The sequence below is a fragment of the Dendropsophus ebraccatus genome, chromosome 9, assembly GCF_027789765.1.
Source record: "Dendropsophus ebraccatus isolate aDenEbr1 chromosome 9, aDenEbr1.pat, whole genome shotgun sequence".
In the NCBI taxonomy this organism is placed as follows: Eukaryota; Metazoa; Chordata; class Amphibia; order Anura; family Hylidae; genus Dendropsophus; species Dendropsophus ebraccatus.
This window is the reverse complement of record NC_091462.1, coordinates 66,697,308-66,712,110: the sequence shown is the minus strand read 5'-3', so window position 1 is coordinate 66,712,110 and position 14,803 is coordinate 66,697,308. Positions and strand designations below refer to the sequence as shown.

General features: G+C 44.8%; 1 protein-coding gene across 1 annotated transcript in view; it reads left to right on the top strand.

Annotated features, from left to right (window-relative positions):
* Positions 1 to 14,803, top strand: part of HSPD1 (heat shock protein family D (Hsp60) member 1) — a 121,530-nt gene that overhangs the window by 74,932 nt on the left and 31,795 nt on the right. The window contains exons 10-11 of the mRNA XM_069983566.1: positions 480 to 654; positions 12,865 to 13,043. Coding sequence (XP_069839667.1) covers positions 480 to 654; positions 12,865 to 13,043 — 354 coding nt within the window. The remainder of the gene's footprint in view (positions 1 to 479; positions 655 to 12,864; positions 13,044 to 14,803) is intronic.

Sequence of the window (14,803 nt, the reverse complement as noted above, 5' to 3'; positions counted from 1 at the left end):
ACGTCATGTTGCGGGAACTACCTCTTTTACATGACGTTCCAGGAACGTCATTTTGCGGCAAGGGGTTAATATGGTGGTTTCCTTACAGGAGCCACCCCTGTGCCCTAACTTTGCACCACCCCTCCATCCCTCCTCCTCACCCTCCTCATTATTAGAAATGCCACTGGAACATTTTCTCCATGCTGAACATTGCCCAGGAGGGTGGGGAGGAGGGACGGGAGGGGTGGTGCAAAGTTAGGGCACAGATACTCCCGCTGGCACGGGCTGCCAGTTTAAAAGTAGTTTTTTTTAGGACAATTACTGCATCACCTGCCAAACAGATCGCAGGACAGATCTTGGATTAAAAGCAGCTAAGGTACAAGTGGTTTTGGGGGGGGGGGTCAGACTGTGGGTACAGAGTCGCTTTAATGCATATGTCCTTAGCAGTAAAAGGGTTAAACCACTGTTTTGCTAAATCATATATTTTTTTTATATCACAGGTTGGTGGGACAAGCGATGTTGAAGTCAATGAAAAAAAAGACAGAGTAACCGATGCATTAAATGCTACACGAGCTGCCGTAGAAGAAGGCATTGTGTTAGGTGGTGGCTGTGCCTTATTACGTTGCATCCCAGCACTGGATACTTTGGCTCCATCAAATGATGATCAAAAAATAGGTATTTAATTTTAGGGGTCTTTTAATAATACATGGGTATTAGAGATGAGCGAACCGGGTTCGGGTTCGAGTCGATCCAAACCTGAACAATTGGCATTTGATTAGCGGTGGCTGCTGAACTTGGATAAAGCTCTAAGGTTGTCTGGAAAACATGGATACAGCCAATGACTATATCCATGTTTTCCACATAGCCTTAAGGCCCTATTCCACGGAACGATTATCGTTCGTTTTCGGACGATATCGACCGCTACGGACGATAATCGTTCCGTGGAATAGAGTGCAACGATCAGCCGACATCGTTCGTGTCGGCTGATCGTTGCAGTCGCTTGTTTTTCAACATGTTGAAAAACAAGCGACTGATATAGCAGCGATCTGCTGCCGTCGCTCCGTTGAATAGGAGCGTCGGCAGCAGATGCTGCTATATCCTATGGGCTGCCCGGACGATCAGCGTTCCTCAGAGCAGCCCCCCCCGCAGCTCCCCGCCGCCCCACCCGCACTCACCCGCTCGCTGCAGCCGCGTTGAATAGCGGCGGCAGCGAGCGGCGAACTAGGAGCAAACGAGCGCTAATAGCGCTCGTTTGCTCCTCTATAACGACCCGTGGAATAGGGCCTTTAGGGCTTTATCCAACCTCAGCAGCCACCGCTAATCAATTGCCGAAAGTTCTGGTTCGGATCGACTCGAGCATGCTCGAGGTTCGCTCGTCTCTAATGGGTATTGTTTGTTTCTTGTGTTGTTGTTGTTTTTTTTTTTTTTTTTTTTACCCATTATGTGCTAAAAAAAGATTTTATGCAATCCTATCTGGGTAAAACTTTTTTTTTTTTTTTTTTTTTTTTTTAACCAAAAACCAGCGGACCAAAGCTGCATTGCCTTCCTATATATCTTCATTATGTTTTTCCTTGAATCCTCCACAGCCTTCCTGTGTTATGCTATGTTTACATTACATATTAAAGTCAGATGAGATTTGCAGCAGAACTTCATCAGTTTTATGTGAGGCTTGGTTTTATTCTCATTAAATGAGACTAATTCTTATAGCTTCAATCTTAAAAATGTTATTCACTGATTTTCTGTTCTGTTTTTTTTCCCCACTGATGTGCATTACATCATCCCAGTATTTATTCCACTATGTGAAGGCCCCCCTCGAATATGCATTCCATGCCCTCAGTATGTTTTCCACATGTAGGCTCCTCCCCCTTCTCCTCGGAAGACAAGCTGGCAGTGCATCCCCACAGAGGTAGCAGAGTTGATCGCCATATCAGATGTTGCGGACTTATGTCGTCACTTGTGCAACAGGTACCTGGGAGGAGAAAGAATCTGGACTAAACCAGCTCTGGCGAATGAGTATGCCAGCCACAGGTGGTTGGGGATGCGCTGCCAGGGATGTGCTCTGAGAGGGGGGAGGGGTTGCGGTGGGCTTGGTGGGGGTGACCTGCCAGGTCTCTCTGTTTAGTGGGGAAGTGGTAACAGGATCCATGATTTTTACTAATTCCGTGGTAAATCTGCAGCTGACCTGTTCTATTTTTTCCCGGCATCAAGTCTCTAGGTTTTTGTTTTTTTGTTTAGGGTAGTACATAACGCCTTGTTTACACATTAATTGCGCATAAAGCCATTATCATCTCATACACTTGAACTTTAAAGGGTTTGGCCACATTGTAGTAAAATTGTTCATTGTACAGAGCAGGGCACCACAGCCTGGATGAGGGGAGTGTGATATTAGCTCTGAGGTACAAAGGAAGCTGCTGTCAGTAAGTGCACTTACTAATACTGTACACTGAGCAATTTAACTATAAAGTGGCCAACTCCTTTAACCCCTTAAGGACAGAGCTTGAAATGGCCTTAATGACAGACAAACTTTATGAATATGACCAGTGTCACTTTATTCATTAATAACTTCGGGATGCTTTTACCTATCCGGCTGATTCTGAGATTGTTTTCTCGTGACATATGGTACTTTACATTTCTGGTAAATTGGAGTCGATACTCATAACAAATCTTTATGAAAAAAACCCAAATGTGAAAAAATGTGAAAAACTGCATTTTTCCAAATTTGAAACTTTTTTGCGTATACAGAAATTGGCTATACCACATAAATTATATATTAAATAGCATTAGCAACATGTCTACTTTATGTTGGCGGCATTTATTAAACGATCTTTCATTTTTTTTAGACGATAGGAAGCTTAAAACATTAGCAGCAAATTTCCAAATTTTCAGTAAAATTTCAAAATCGGATATTTTTAGGGACCTGTTCAGGTTTAAAGTGTATTTGAGGGGCCTGTATGTTAGAAAGCCCCACAAAGCACCCCATTTCAGAAACTGCACCCCCCACACTCTGCAAAAGCATATCCAGAAAGTGTTTTAACCCTTTAGGGGAGTCACAGAAATAAAAGCTAAGTGTGTAAGAAATTTGAAAATTTTAATTTTCTGTGCATAGATTTTATTGTAATCCAATATTTCTCTCATCGCCCTATGACGGCACCCCTGAAGCAAAACGCCCCACCAGCACCAGTTACTGTTTCCTGTCCCATAGGAGCAGGATTACTCAGGATTCACTCCTGGACCTAAGAAGACGAGACTGGGGATCCCCGGTGTAGACTCCCACTCACCGGCTTCCCGGACTGCGTAAGGCATCTTGAGCTGCAGTCCAGTCTGGTGGTCGCCCCGACACCTCCTGAAGAGGATCCCCGCTGCTCCCTTGGCCCCTCTGGACGCCGGCTGCTGCTATGTCTGCTCGCTCCTCCCGGCCGTAGTGTGCGCGCTGGCGGGGGAGGGGCGCGGACTGATGGCGCGGCCGGGGGGAAGTCCGGAGGCGGGACTATCTGCAGGCCGTGTTCGGCAGCGTCCGGGCTGCGGCCTGTCAAGGGGGGATTACGTCCAGCAGCGGTAGGGTGTGCCGCATCAGCGCCGCAGCGGGGGGCGGAGCCAGCCGGTCTCCGGCGTTTTTGGGCGCCAAATTTAAAGAGCTGCAGAGCACCAGGAGGTGTGCTCTGCACTAAGCAGCTGGATATCCCTTCTGCTTCTGTTGCTGCCGCTACCTGCTGCTGCACTTCTGAGCTTCCAATTGAGTAAAAATGGAAGCTCAGGGCGCTGATCCTAAAGGAACCACACAGTCAGAATCCACTGCGGTATGTGGGGTAAGAGGGGTTTCCCCTGGAGATGTTTTTGTGTGTATCTCTTTGCTAAGTGTGTTATATATTTTCCATAATGTCAGCAGGAAGAAAGTGCTAGAAAGGAAAAGGAGAAACAGAGGAGTAGAGATTGCCCTATCTGTAAAAAACACCTAAGCTCATCATATAATAAAGCGTTATGTCGTGGATGTATGAACCGTGTTCTTGAAGATCAAGGTCCTTCTTTCATGAGAAATATAAGGGACATGATCAGACAAGAGATTAGGGTATGTGCTTTAAATGTTGTTCTCTTTCCTACCAAAAATTTTTTTTTTCTTTTTTCATAAAAATATTTTTTCTATATATACCTTGTTTCAGACCTCATTACCCTCTAAACCTACAACCTCTGAGACTGTGGCTCCTCCAGCTCCGATAGCTATACCTTCAACAGCTCCTACTGAGTCCTCGCTGGTTGAATTACCTGGTCCTAGTAGACCAGCTCCCCTCCCTCCACCTATTGAGGAGGATCAGGAGCAGAGTTCGGTGCTTGATGAGCCTGGAGAGATAGCCTCTGAGGGTGAAAACGAAGGAGAGGAGTCATCTTCCCCTCTTCTGACCGTTGAATACATAGACTCCTTGGTTAAAGCTGTACGCTGCACAATGGAGATAGAAGAGACCCCTCAGCTCAAGTCGGTGCAGGACCGGATGTTTGAAGGCCTAGCTCCTAAGAAACGACCTGTGTTTCCAGTGCACCAGAGCATTAAACATCTCATATCAAATGAGTGGTCCAAACCAGATCGAAAATTTTTCATACCTCAAGCCGTAAGTGGGGGTTGTTTTCTTCGCTCCTGGTGTTTTTTTCTTACTTAGAAATTGATTGACTGTCCACATATATGTTTATATTCTTTTCACTACAGTATAAAAGAAAGTATCCCTTCAGTCATGAAGACGCAGAATACTGGGAGAGTGCCCCTATGATCGATCCACCAGTGGCTAAGATTTCTAAGAAAAATGCCCTTCCATTCGAGGACTCGGCTACTATGAAGGACCCGATGGACAAAAGGGCTGAGGTTTACCTTAGAAAAAATTGGGAAGCTTCTACCGCAACCTTTAAACCTCTCATAGCTACTACCTCGGTGGCCAGATCTCTACAGATCTGGATGTCTGAACTAAAAGACAAAGTCTATGAGGGTAACCCTGAACAAGACTTTACTACTGCTTTTAGCACCATTGAAAATGCAGTGTCTTTCATTGCGGAGGCCTCAGCAGATGCTTTAAAACTTTCAGCCCGTTCTGCAGCATTGTCCAACTCTGCCCGAAGAACTTTATGGCTCAAAGAATGGAAAGGAGACACAACATCTAAGACAAGACTATGTGGAGTACCTTGTGAAGGAAAATTCCTCTTCGGCTCCGCTCTAGACGTGGTCTTGGAAAAAGCATCAGACAGAAAGAAAGGATTTCCCCTCATTCAACAACAACAGCAAAATAGATCTTTCAGGGGCCGAGGTAGGAAGCCCAGAGGGGGATCCTCTACTTCTAGAAGGGATTGGAGGCCTACGAAAAAGGGAAAGGGGTTCCTCTTTCCTAGTACCGAGACCAAGAAACCCTCACAATGACGCGAGGTCCCGGTGGGGGGGCGATTGTCTTTTCACTTCTCTAATTGGTGTAACATTTCTGGTAGCACCTTTGTTTTGGAGACAATAAAATCTGGTTTAAAGATCTCTTTTTCGTCCTCCCCAGGGAATAGATTTGTGTGTACTGACTTATCCTCTGATCCTGAGAAACAAGTTGCCTTAGTCTCAGAAGTCCACTCATTAATAATTAAAAGATTTTTGATTCCGGTCCCTTCAGACCAGATAGGAGCAGGATTTTATTCTACCTTATTTTTGGTGAAGAAACCAAATGGCTCTTTCAGAACCATAATCAACCTAAAACCACTCAATAGAGTTCTTACTTACGAGAAATTCAGAATGGAATCAATACCCTCTACCATTCTGAACCTCTCGGAGAACTGTTACATGGCCACACTGGATCTTAGGGATGCTTACTACCATGTCCCAATACATCCAGATCACCAACGATTCCTAAGAGTGGCTGTTAAGATGGATAAGGATATTCAGCATTTTCAATATTCTGCCATGCCCTTTGGCATATCTCAGGCCCCTAGGGTATTTACCAAGATCATGGCGGAAGTCATGGCCCATGTCAGAGAGAAAGATATTATTATGATCCTCTACTTGGATGATTTTCTCCTAGTGAATAATTCTCCGTCCATTCTAGAAGATAACATCCACTGTGTAGAATCTATCTTCACATCTTTGGGGTGGGAAGTAAATGATGAAAAGTCTAATAAAATACCAACACAGAAATGTAAATTCCTGGGCATCTGCCTGGACTCTCTCCCAACGATCCTTTCTTCCAGACAATAAGATCTCCCAGATTATGGCCAGAACTAAGGATTTGATTTCCCAACCTCTTACTACCTTCAGATCGGCTATGTCCCTTTTAGGATTATTCACCTCGTCTATCCAAGCTGTACCCTGGGCTCAATACCATTCTAGACGTTTTCAGGCCCAGATATTATCCGAATGGGATGGACTTGTGGATTCCCTAGACTCCCCTTTTTCTCTTTCTCCACAGAGTCTGAGATCCCTTTCATGGTGGACGGTGGAGGAACACCTCAACAAGGGTCTCCCATGGAAACTACACGACGTAATTACAGTCACAACAGATGCCAGTCCTCAAGGATGGGGAGCTCACCTGGACTCCCTCTTGCTACAAGGACTATGGACTCCAGAAGAGGCAAAGGACTCTCAAAATATACGAGAATTAAGAGCCATTTTTCTATCTTTAGCTCAGGCCCTTCCCCAGCTACAAGGCAGAAATGTAAGGGTAATGACAGACAATGCCTCAGCAGTTGCCTATATCAACCATCAAGGAGGCTCAAAATCCCCAGAACTGATGAGGATATCTCACCACATATTCCGACTTGCAGAACCTCATTTCTTGTCCCTCACAGCACTCCATCTAAAAGGGATAGACAATTACAAAGCAGACTACCTGAGCCGCAATCAACTTCACCAGGGAGAATGGGAACTGTCACAAGAAGTTTTCCTTCAGATTTGCAGACTTTGGGGTTACCCCAAGACAGACCTTTTTGCAACTCGGGCCAACAGGAAGGTTCAGGAATTCTTTTCCCTATGCCCAGAGGACAAACCTACAGCCTTGGATGCCCTAGCCCAGAAATGGGAAGGGGGTCTCCTTTATGCCTTTCCCCCCATCAGAATGTTACCTCGAGTCATCCAGAAGGTCAGGGAGGACAGAGCTCATCTTATTCTGATTGCACCCTTCTGGCCAAGGAGGGTGTGGTTTTCCTGGTTGAGAAGGATGTCAATCTCAGAACCATGGATTCTTCCAGAGAGGGGGGATCTTCTCAGCCAGGGACCAGTCTTCCATCCTACAGCCGGGAGACTCCATCTGACAGCCTGGCATGTAAAAGGCAGCTTCTAATAGATAGAGGCATTTCCACAAGTGTTATTTCTACCCTCCTGGCAAGCCGAAAGAGAGTTACTTCTGCCATATATCTCAGAACATGGAAAGCCTTCGTTAGATTTGTTAACCAGCCCATTAATGTGCTTAGCCCTCCTAATATTCCATTAGTGTTAGACTTCCTACAGGAGGGCCTCAAGAAGGGACTCAGACCCAGCACAATTAAAGTTCAGATCTCTGCTCTAAGTGCCTTGTTTGATTTTAAGCTGGCAGACCACCCCTGGATCAGTAGGTTTACCAGGGCTGCAAGTAGACTATGTCCAACCATCAAATCTAGACTTCCCCCTTGGGATCTCAACATAGTACTCTCTGGCCTCACCATGTCTCCATTTGAACCTATGGATAGTTGTAGCATAAAGTTTCTTTCCTTAAAATTAGCATTTCTATTAGCCATAACATCTGCCAGGAGAGTAAGCGAAATTCGGGCCTTCTCTATCAACTCACCCTATCTGTCGGTTAGGGACGATAGAGTCATCCTCTCTCCTGACCCTGCATTTCTACCAAAAGTAGTGTCCGACTTTCATAGATCACAAGAAGTGATTCTTCCCTCTTTCTGTGATAATCCTTCCAATGACAGAGAGGCTTCTTTTCATACACTAGATGTTAGACGCATCCTCCTTCACTATCTAGAAACCACAAGGGAGTGGAGACGTAGTGACAATCTTCTTATATCTTTTCAGGGGAAGAATAGAGGGAAGGCTGCCACTTCCCAGACTATCGCCAGATGGGTAAAGCTTACTATAGGTGAATGCTACAAGATCAGTGGGAAGAATATTCCAACTGGGTTTGGGGCTCACTCCTCCAGGGCCGTAGCTACTTCTTGGGCTGAGAGAGCTTCTGTCCCTATAGACCAGATTTGCAGGACTGCCACATGGAGTACTCCCCATACTTTCTATAAACACTACAGATTGCAGTTATCTTCTACAGAGGATTTAACCTTCGGCCGTAGAGTTTTGCAGGCAGTAGTCCCTCCCTAGGCGGGTTATTCCTAGTCCAATCTCCAGGGGTGCCGTCATAGGGCGATGAGAGAAAATATAAATTACTAACCAGTAATTACTTTTCTTTGAGCCCATGACGGCACCCCGCCTAATACCCACCCCAAAAAAAAAAAAAAAACCAATATATAAAAATAAAATATATATATATATATGTGTGTGTATATATATATATATATATATATATATATATATATATATATATATTATGAATGTATATAGAAATAGATAATTTATAGTATATGGAAAAAATATACTAGAAGACAAATGCATATATGTATATTTTGCTGTTTGTTGTCTTCATAAACTTTGCTCCTAGGTACCTTGCTGAGAACTGGTGCTGGTGGGGCGTTTTGCTTCAGGGGTGCAGTCATGGGCTCAAAGAAAAGTAATTACCGGTTAGTAATTTATATTTTTTCATAATTATAAGCCTATTACCAGAGAAATGCACCCCAATAATTATTGCCCCGTTTCTGCAGTTTATAGAAATACCCCATATGTGGCCCTATTACGCTATTTGACGCAACCACAAGCCTCAGATACAAAGGAGCGCCTAGTGAATTTCAACGCCTCCGTTATATTTGGTCATTTCTGACTGTACCACTTAAGGTTGGCAGAGGCTCTGGGGTGCCAAAACCTAAAAAACACCCCTAAAGGGACACCATTTAGAAAACTACACCCCTCAAGGAATGTAACAAGGGGTGCAGTGAGCATTTGGACCCCACAGGTGCTTCACAGATTTTCCGAACAATATGGCGTGAAAAAAGAAAAATTTATTTTTTACACTAAAATGTTGTTCTAGCCTTCAATTTTTCATTTTCTTAAAGGGATAAGAGGAAAAAAAAGACACAAAATGTGTAGCGCAGTTTCTCCCGAGTACGGAAATACCCCACATGTGGCGATAAAGTGCCAAGCGGGCGCAGGACGAGCCTCCAAAGAGAAGGAGCGCCAATTGGCTTTTGGAAGCTGAATTTCACTGGAAAGGATTTCAAGGGCCATGTCGCATTTACAGAGCCCTCGTGCTGCCAATACACTGGAAACCCCCCACAATTGACCCCATTCTGGAAACTACACCCCTCAAGGAATCTAACAAGGGGCACAGTGAGCATATGGACCCCACTGGTGACGGGCACAAATGTGGAACAATGTGACGTAAAAGTAAAAAATTAAATTTTTTCACTTTCATGGCACAAATGTGCCCGTCATCAAGGGGTCCATATCCTCACTGCACCCCTTGTTAGATTCCTTGAGGGGTGCAGTTTCCAGAATGGGGTCACTTGTGGGGGGTTTCCAGTGTTTGGGCAGCACGAGGGCTCTGTAAATGCGACATGGCGTTCATCATCCATTCTAGCCAAATCCAACCTCCAAAATCCAAATCGCGCTCCTTCCCTTCGGAGGCTTGCCCTGCGCCCACATGGCGCTTTATGTCCACATGTGGGGTATTTACGGACTCGGGGGAAATTGCTCTACACATATTGTCTGTTTTTTTTCTCTTTTAACCCCTTGTGAAAATGATAAATTCAAGGCTAAACCAACATTATAGTGTAAAAAATGTAGTATTTCATTTTCACGCCACATTGTTCCACATTTGTGCCAGTCACCAGTGGGGTCCATATGCTCACTACACCCCTAGTTACATTCCTTGAGGGGTGTAGTTTCCATAATGGGGTCACTTGTGCGGGGTTTCAACTGTCTTGGCAACACAGAGGCCTTTTAAATGCAACATGGCCCCTCGAAATCCATTCCATTCAAATCCAGCCTTCAAAAACAAAATGGCGCTCCTTCCCTTCGGAGGCTTACCCTGCACCCGCATGGCGCTTTATGTCCACATGTGGGGTATTTCCGTACTCAGGGGAAATTGCTCTACACATTTATTGTTTTTTTTATCTTTTAGCCCTTTGTGAAAATGAAAAAATCATGACAAGATTAATGATTTAGAGTAAAAACTTTACAAAAATTACACTAAATGTTGGTCTAGCCTTGATTTTTTTCCATTTCCACAAGGGGTTAAAAAAGAAAATGAACACAAAACGTGTAGGGTAGTTTCACCTGAGTACGAAAATACCCCATATGTGGGCATAATGTGCCATATGGGCACAGGGCAAGCCACCAAAGGGACAGAGCGCCATTTAGAGGCTGGAATGGAGGATGGAGGCCATGTCGCACGGGAAAAATTCCTTCCCAACTCCATAATGGCGATCAGAATAATCCCTGGATCAACGTGACCCCTGAAATAGGAATAAGGGACAGAATTTAGATAATGTAGAACCCCAGTGACGTGTGGTGCGCCTTGAAGCGATCCAGTATGCAGAGGTCGGGGGGATCAGGACAGGTGTCACACTGGAAAATGGCGTCCTTCCTGATCCCCCTGTTACGCCACACTCTGCACTTCTTCTGGGGTCTCCTGTTTTTCAGTGTGGGGGACGTCACCTGGAAAATGTTGTCCTGGTGCGATACGGGATCCTTCACATCCAGAAGCGCTGGGTCCGCTCCATGGCTGCTAAATATTAGGGCTCTATTACGGCTTCTGATATGTTCGGATCGTGCCGCAAGCTACAGGGCAGCGAGGGACCGGAAGAGGGAGTGCTGGTATAAAAGTTATCCCCGTACAGGTGGTAACCTTTATCCAGCAGTGGGAAGATCAGTTCCCGGACGATCTTCCCACTTGTTCTGAGGATGGGGGGGGAGGGGGCATCTGGGGTCTGGATTCGGGTGTCCCTTTCTACATACACTCTAAGGGTACGTGCACACTGCGGAATCGCGACAGATAACCCTTCGTGCATTCCGCAGTTGGCACCCGCCGGCGGAGTGATGCAGGCGCACGTCTCCGTCCGTGTCATAGACTCCATTCTATGCACGGGCGGATTCCGCTCTCCGTCCAACGTGTTCATTCTTTGGATGGACAACGGAATCCGCCCGTGCATAGAATGGAGTCTATGACACGGGTAGAGACATGCGCCCTCATCAGTCCGCCGGCGGGTGCCAGCTGCAGAATGCACGAAGGGTTATCCTTCGCCATTCCGCAGTGTGCACGTACCCTAAATCTGTAAGTGTACCCTGAGGTACTCTCACAGAGTTTGGAGAATTTCACACCATACCGTGATCTCTTATTGGGACGGTACTGGCGGAAAAGACGTGTCTGGGGGGCAGCGTACGCTACGCTACCCCCAGACACGTCACAGGATGATGAGGATGAATGCAGGAAAGAAGGATCCCCCCCATTCATCCTCACTGGCTGTTTCGGTGTCGGAGGCAATAACATATCCCTCTGACGCCGAAAACACCCTGGGGGCCATCTTTATATAGGGATTGGTATATGGGGTATGTAGTGGTGTAGTGTCAAACTTTATTCAATGTAGTGTGGTGTAATGTAGTGTTTTTTACGTGTTTTTTTACAGTAAGTGTAAAAAAAAAAACCTACGCCAACAAAGGAGTTGCTGATAAATGCCGCACTTATGTGTGGCTTTTATCAGCAGACCGTGGCAGTAGAATATAGAAAAAAACCACCCTACGCCAAAAAGGAGGAGTTGCTGATTAGCAGCGCACTTTCGTGCGATGCTGATCAACACTCAGCAGCGATAGGGTGCGGAAAATAGAAAAAAAAAATTGGAAAAAAAACCAAAACTTTTTCTACATTCTGAACATCCCTATAGTGGCTGATACGTGTATTACACATATCAGCCGCTAGAGGGCAGCAGAGCGCAAAATCCGGAAAATGACGAGGCTGGAGCCGAAAATAGCCGAGAGAAGACGACTGAGACCGCCGGAAAGATCCGAAGACGCGCCGGAAAGATGGAGGACGCTGCGAACCCGGAAGACGCCGATCAGGACCCCGGGACAGGTGAGTAATGTACAAATACCTGCTCTGGACCCCTCGGCTACCTAGCTGAGGGGTCCAGGGCAGGTATTTATTATTTTGTGGGACTCTGATCGCCGTGTCACCGACCCGATCGCCGTGAACGGCGATCGTGCCGGTGGCACGGTGACCACCATTACTTTTTACAGTAATGGCGGTCGGTGTAGTCCTCGGACAGCACCGACCGCCATTTTTTTCCGGGTCATCGGGTCACCGATGACCCGGAAAGGTTCCGATCGCCGCTATTGGCTGATCTGAATTGATCAGCCTATAGCAGCGATCGTAAGCACGGGGGGTGTTAACCACCCCCCGTGCCGAGAAGCTAAGATGGCCTGCTATGACTTATAGCAGGCCATCTTTCCCGATCGCTGTGTGCGAACACGCAGCGATCGGGGAAACATCGGGCGTAAATTTACGCCCTGATGCGCCAAGTACCAGGGCGCGAGGGCGTAAGTTTACGCCCGATGTCGTTAAGGGGTTAAAGAGGTTATCCAGGGTTAGAGAAATATAACTGCTTTATTCCAGAAACATTGGAAACTACTCTGGTTCTCGGTTATGGTGTAGTATTGCAGTGAATTGAATGGCGCTTAGATGTAACACAACATAAAGCCCGATGCGAGGGGTGGTCTGTCTTGGTTTTAGTTAAAGAAAAAAATTATAAATATTCAAATGTCAGTTTTTAACATTTTTTTTTTCCCCCTTTAAGGAATTGAAATAATTAGAAAAACATTGAAGATTCCCGCCATGACAATAGCAAAGAATGCAGGCGTAGAAGGCTCATTGGTGGTTGAAAAGATTCTGCAGAGCCCTTCTGAAGTTGGATATGATGCTATGCTTGGGGAATATGTTAATATGGTAGAAAAAGGAATTATTGATCCAACAAAGGTAAAGTGATGAATTTGTTTTCTTTTGGTTATATATTAGTTTGAGTCCTTGTAACATTTATTTAGTTATAATCATTAACCCCTTGGCAATCCATGACGTATGGGTATACTATTTTTGGATTAGGGAGGGGTTATAGAAAGGGCTTATGTATAGAGCCCCCTCTATAGTTAGCGGCACCTGGCTGCTATCAGCAACTGGTGGCCACTTCTAATAGCCAGCATAGAATTATCATCTGTGCTGTCTATTTAACCATTAAAAATAAATTCAATAAGAAAACCTTGTACTGACTTAAGAAACGTAGCTAAATTCCTTTATTTTTCATAGTTTCACTGTGCAAATTTTTGTCTAGTTTTGCAGCATATTTTATGGAAAAATTACATCTGTCAAGTACAATTGGTGTTGCAAAAAAAAAAACTTCATGTGGGTCTGTAGGTGTAAAAATGCAAGGGCAGACCTTTTGCACTTCAATTTTTTTTCTTTCCTCCTAGTGTTTAAGGCTGGGTTCACACACAGTATATTTCAGGCAGTATTTGGTCCTCATGTCAGGTCGTCATTGCAACCAAAACCAGGAGTGGATTGTAAACACAAAGCCTATGTTAACACAATGTTGTAATTGAGTGGATGGCTGTCATTTAATGGCAAATATTTGCTGTTATTTCAAAACAACGGCTGTGTTCCTATCTTTAACCCCTTAACGACGCATGACTGGTATACCTGTCATGCGGCCGTTAAGGGGGATCAGACAGGGCTCCCGGCATGAGCACTCTCTGCAGCCCGTGGTCCCCGGTTGCTATGTGTAGCCAGGGACCGCGGGTATTAGCTGCATTTGGCATTTGACAGCTGCATTTGGATAGTATATGTATAGTATATGTCTCCCTGGTGTCTAGTGGGGCATCCCCCCCCCGCGCGATGCGATCGCTGAGGGGAGATCCGTTCTAATGAGCTGGTCGGGGCTCAGCGTCGTCGGCAATCCATTCAGATGGTCTGCAGCTGACCATTATAATAGAGCACCGATCTGTTGCTTGGGGCTCTGTTATATACACAGCATTGATCTTAATGGGAGAACAGTGCTGTGTATATAGAAGTCCCCCAGGGGCTTCTAATTACTGTATGTGAAAAAAGAATAAAGTGTTTTTATTAATAAATAACCCCCTCCCCTAATTCACCCCCTTTTCCCATTTTATAAATCTAAATAAACAAACCTGTTTGGTATCGCTAATCGCCCGAAATAGTAATTTATTTCATTCATGATCCCTCACGGTAAATGGCGTAAGCGCAAAAAAATTGCACATTTTTGGTCGCATCAAATACAGAAAAATTGTAATAAGTGATCAAAAAGACACATATGCACAAGATCATGGCGCAAAAAATGACACATCAAACAGCCCCATAGACCAAAGGATAAAAGCGCTATAAGCATGGGAATAGAGCAATTTTAAGGAACGTTTATTTTCTATTAAAGGTTTTAATTTTTTTGTGAGCCATCAATATAAAAGTTAGACATGTTACATGTTGCATATCGTTTTAATCGTACCAACTTGAGGAACATATACCATATGTCAGTTTTTCCATAGGGGAAATGGCGTTAAAACAAAGCCCTCCCAAAGAAAAAGAATTGTGGGTTTTTTCAATTTCACCGCGCATATAATTTTTATTCTGGCTTCGCAGCATATTTTATGCAAAAATATAGAGATTTTATATATATATATATATATATATATATATATATATATATAATGTCATGTGACATTACTGTTCGG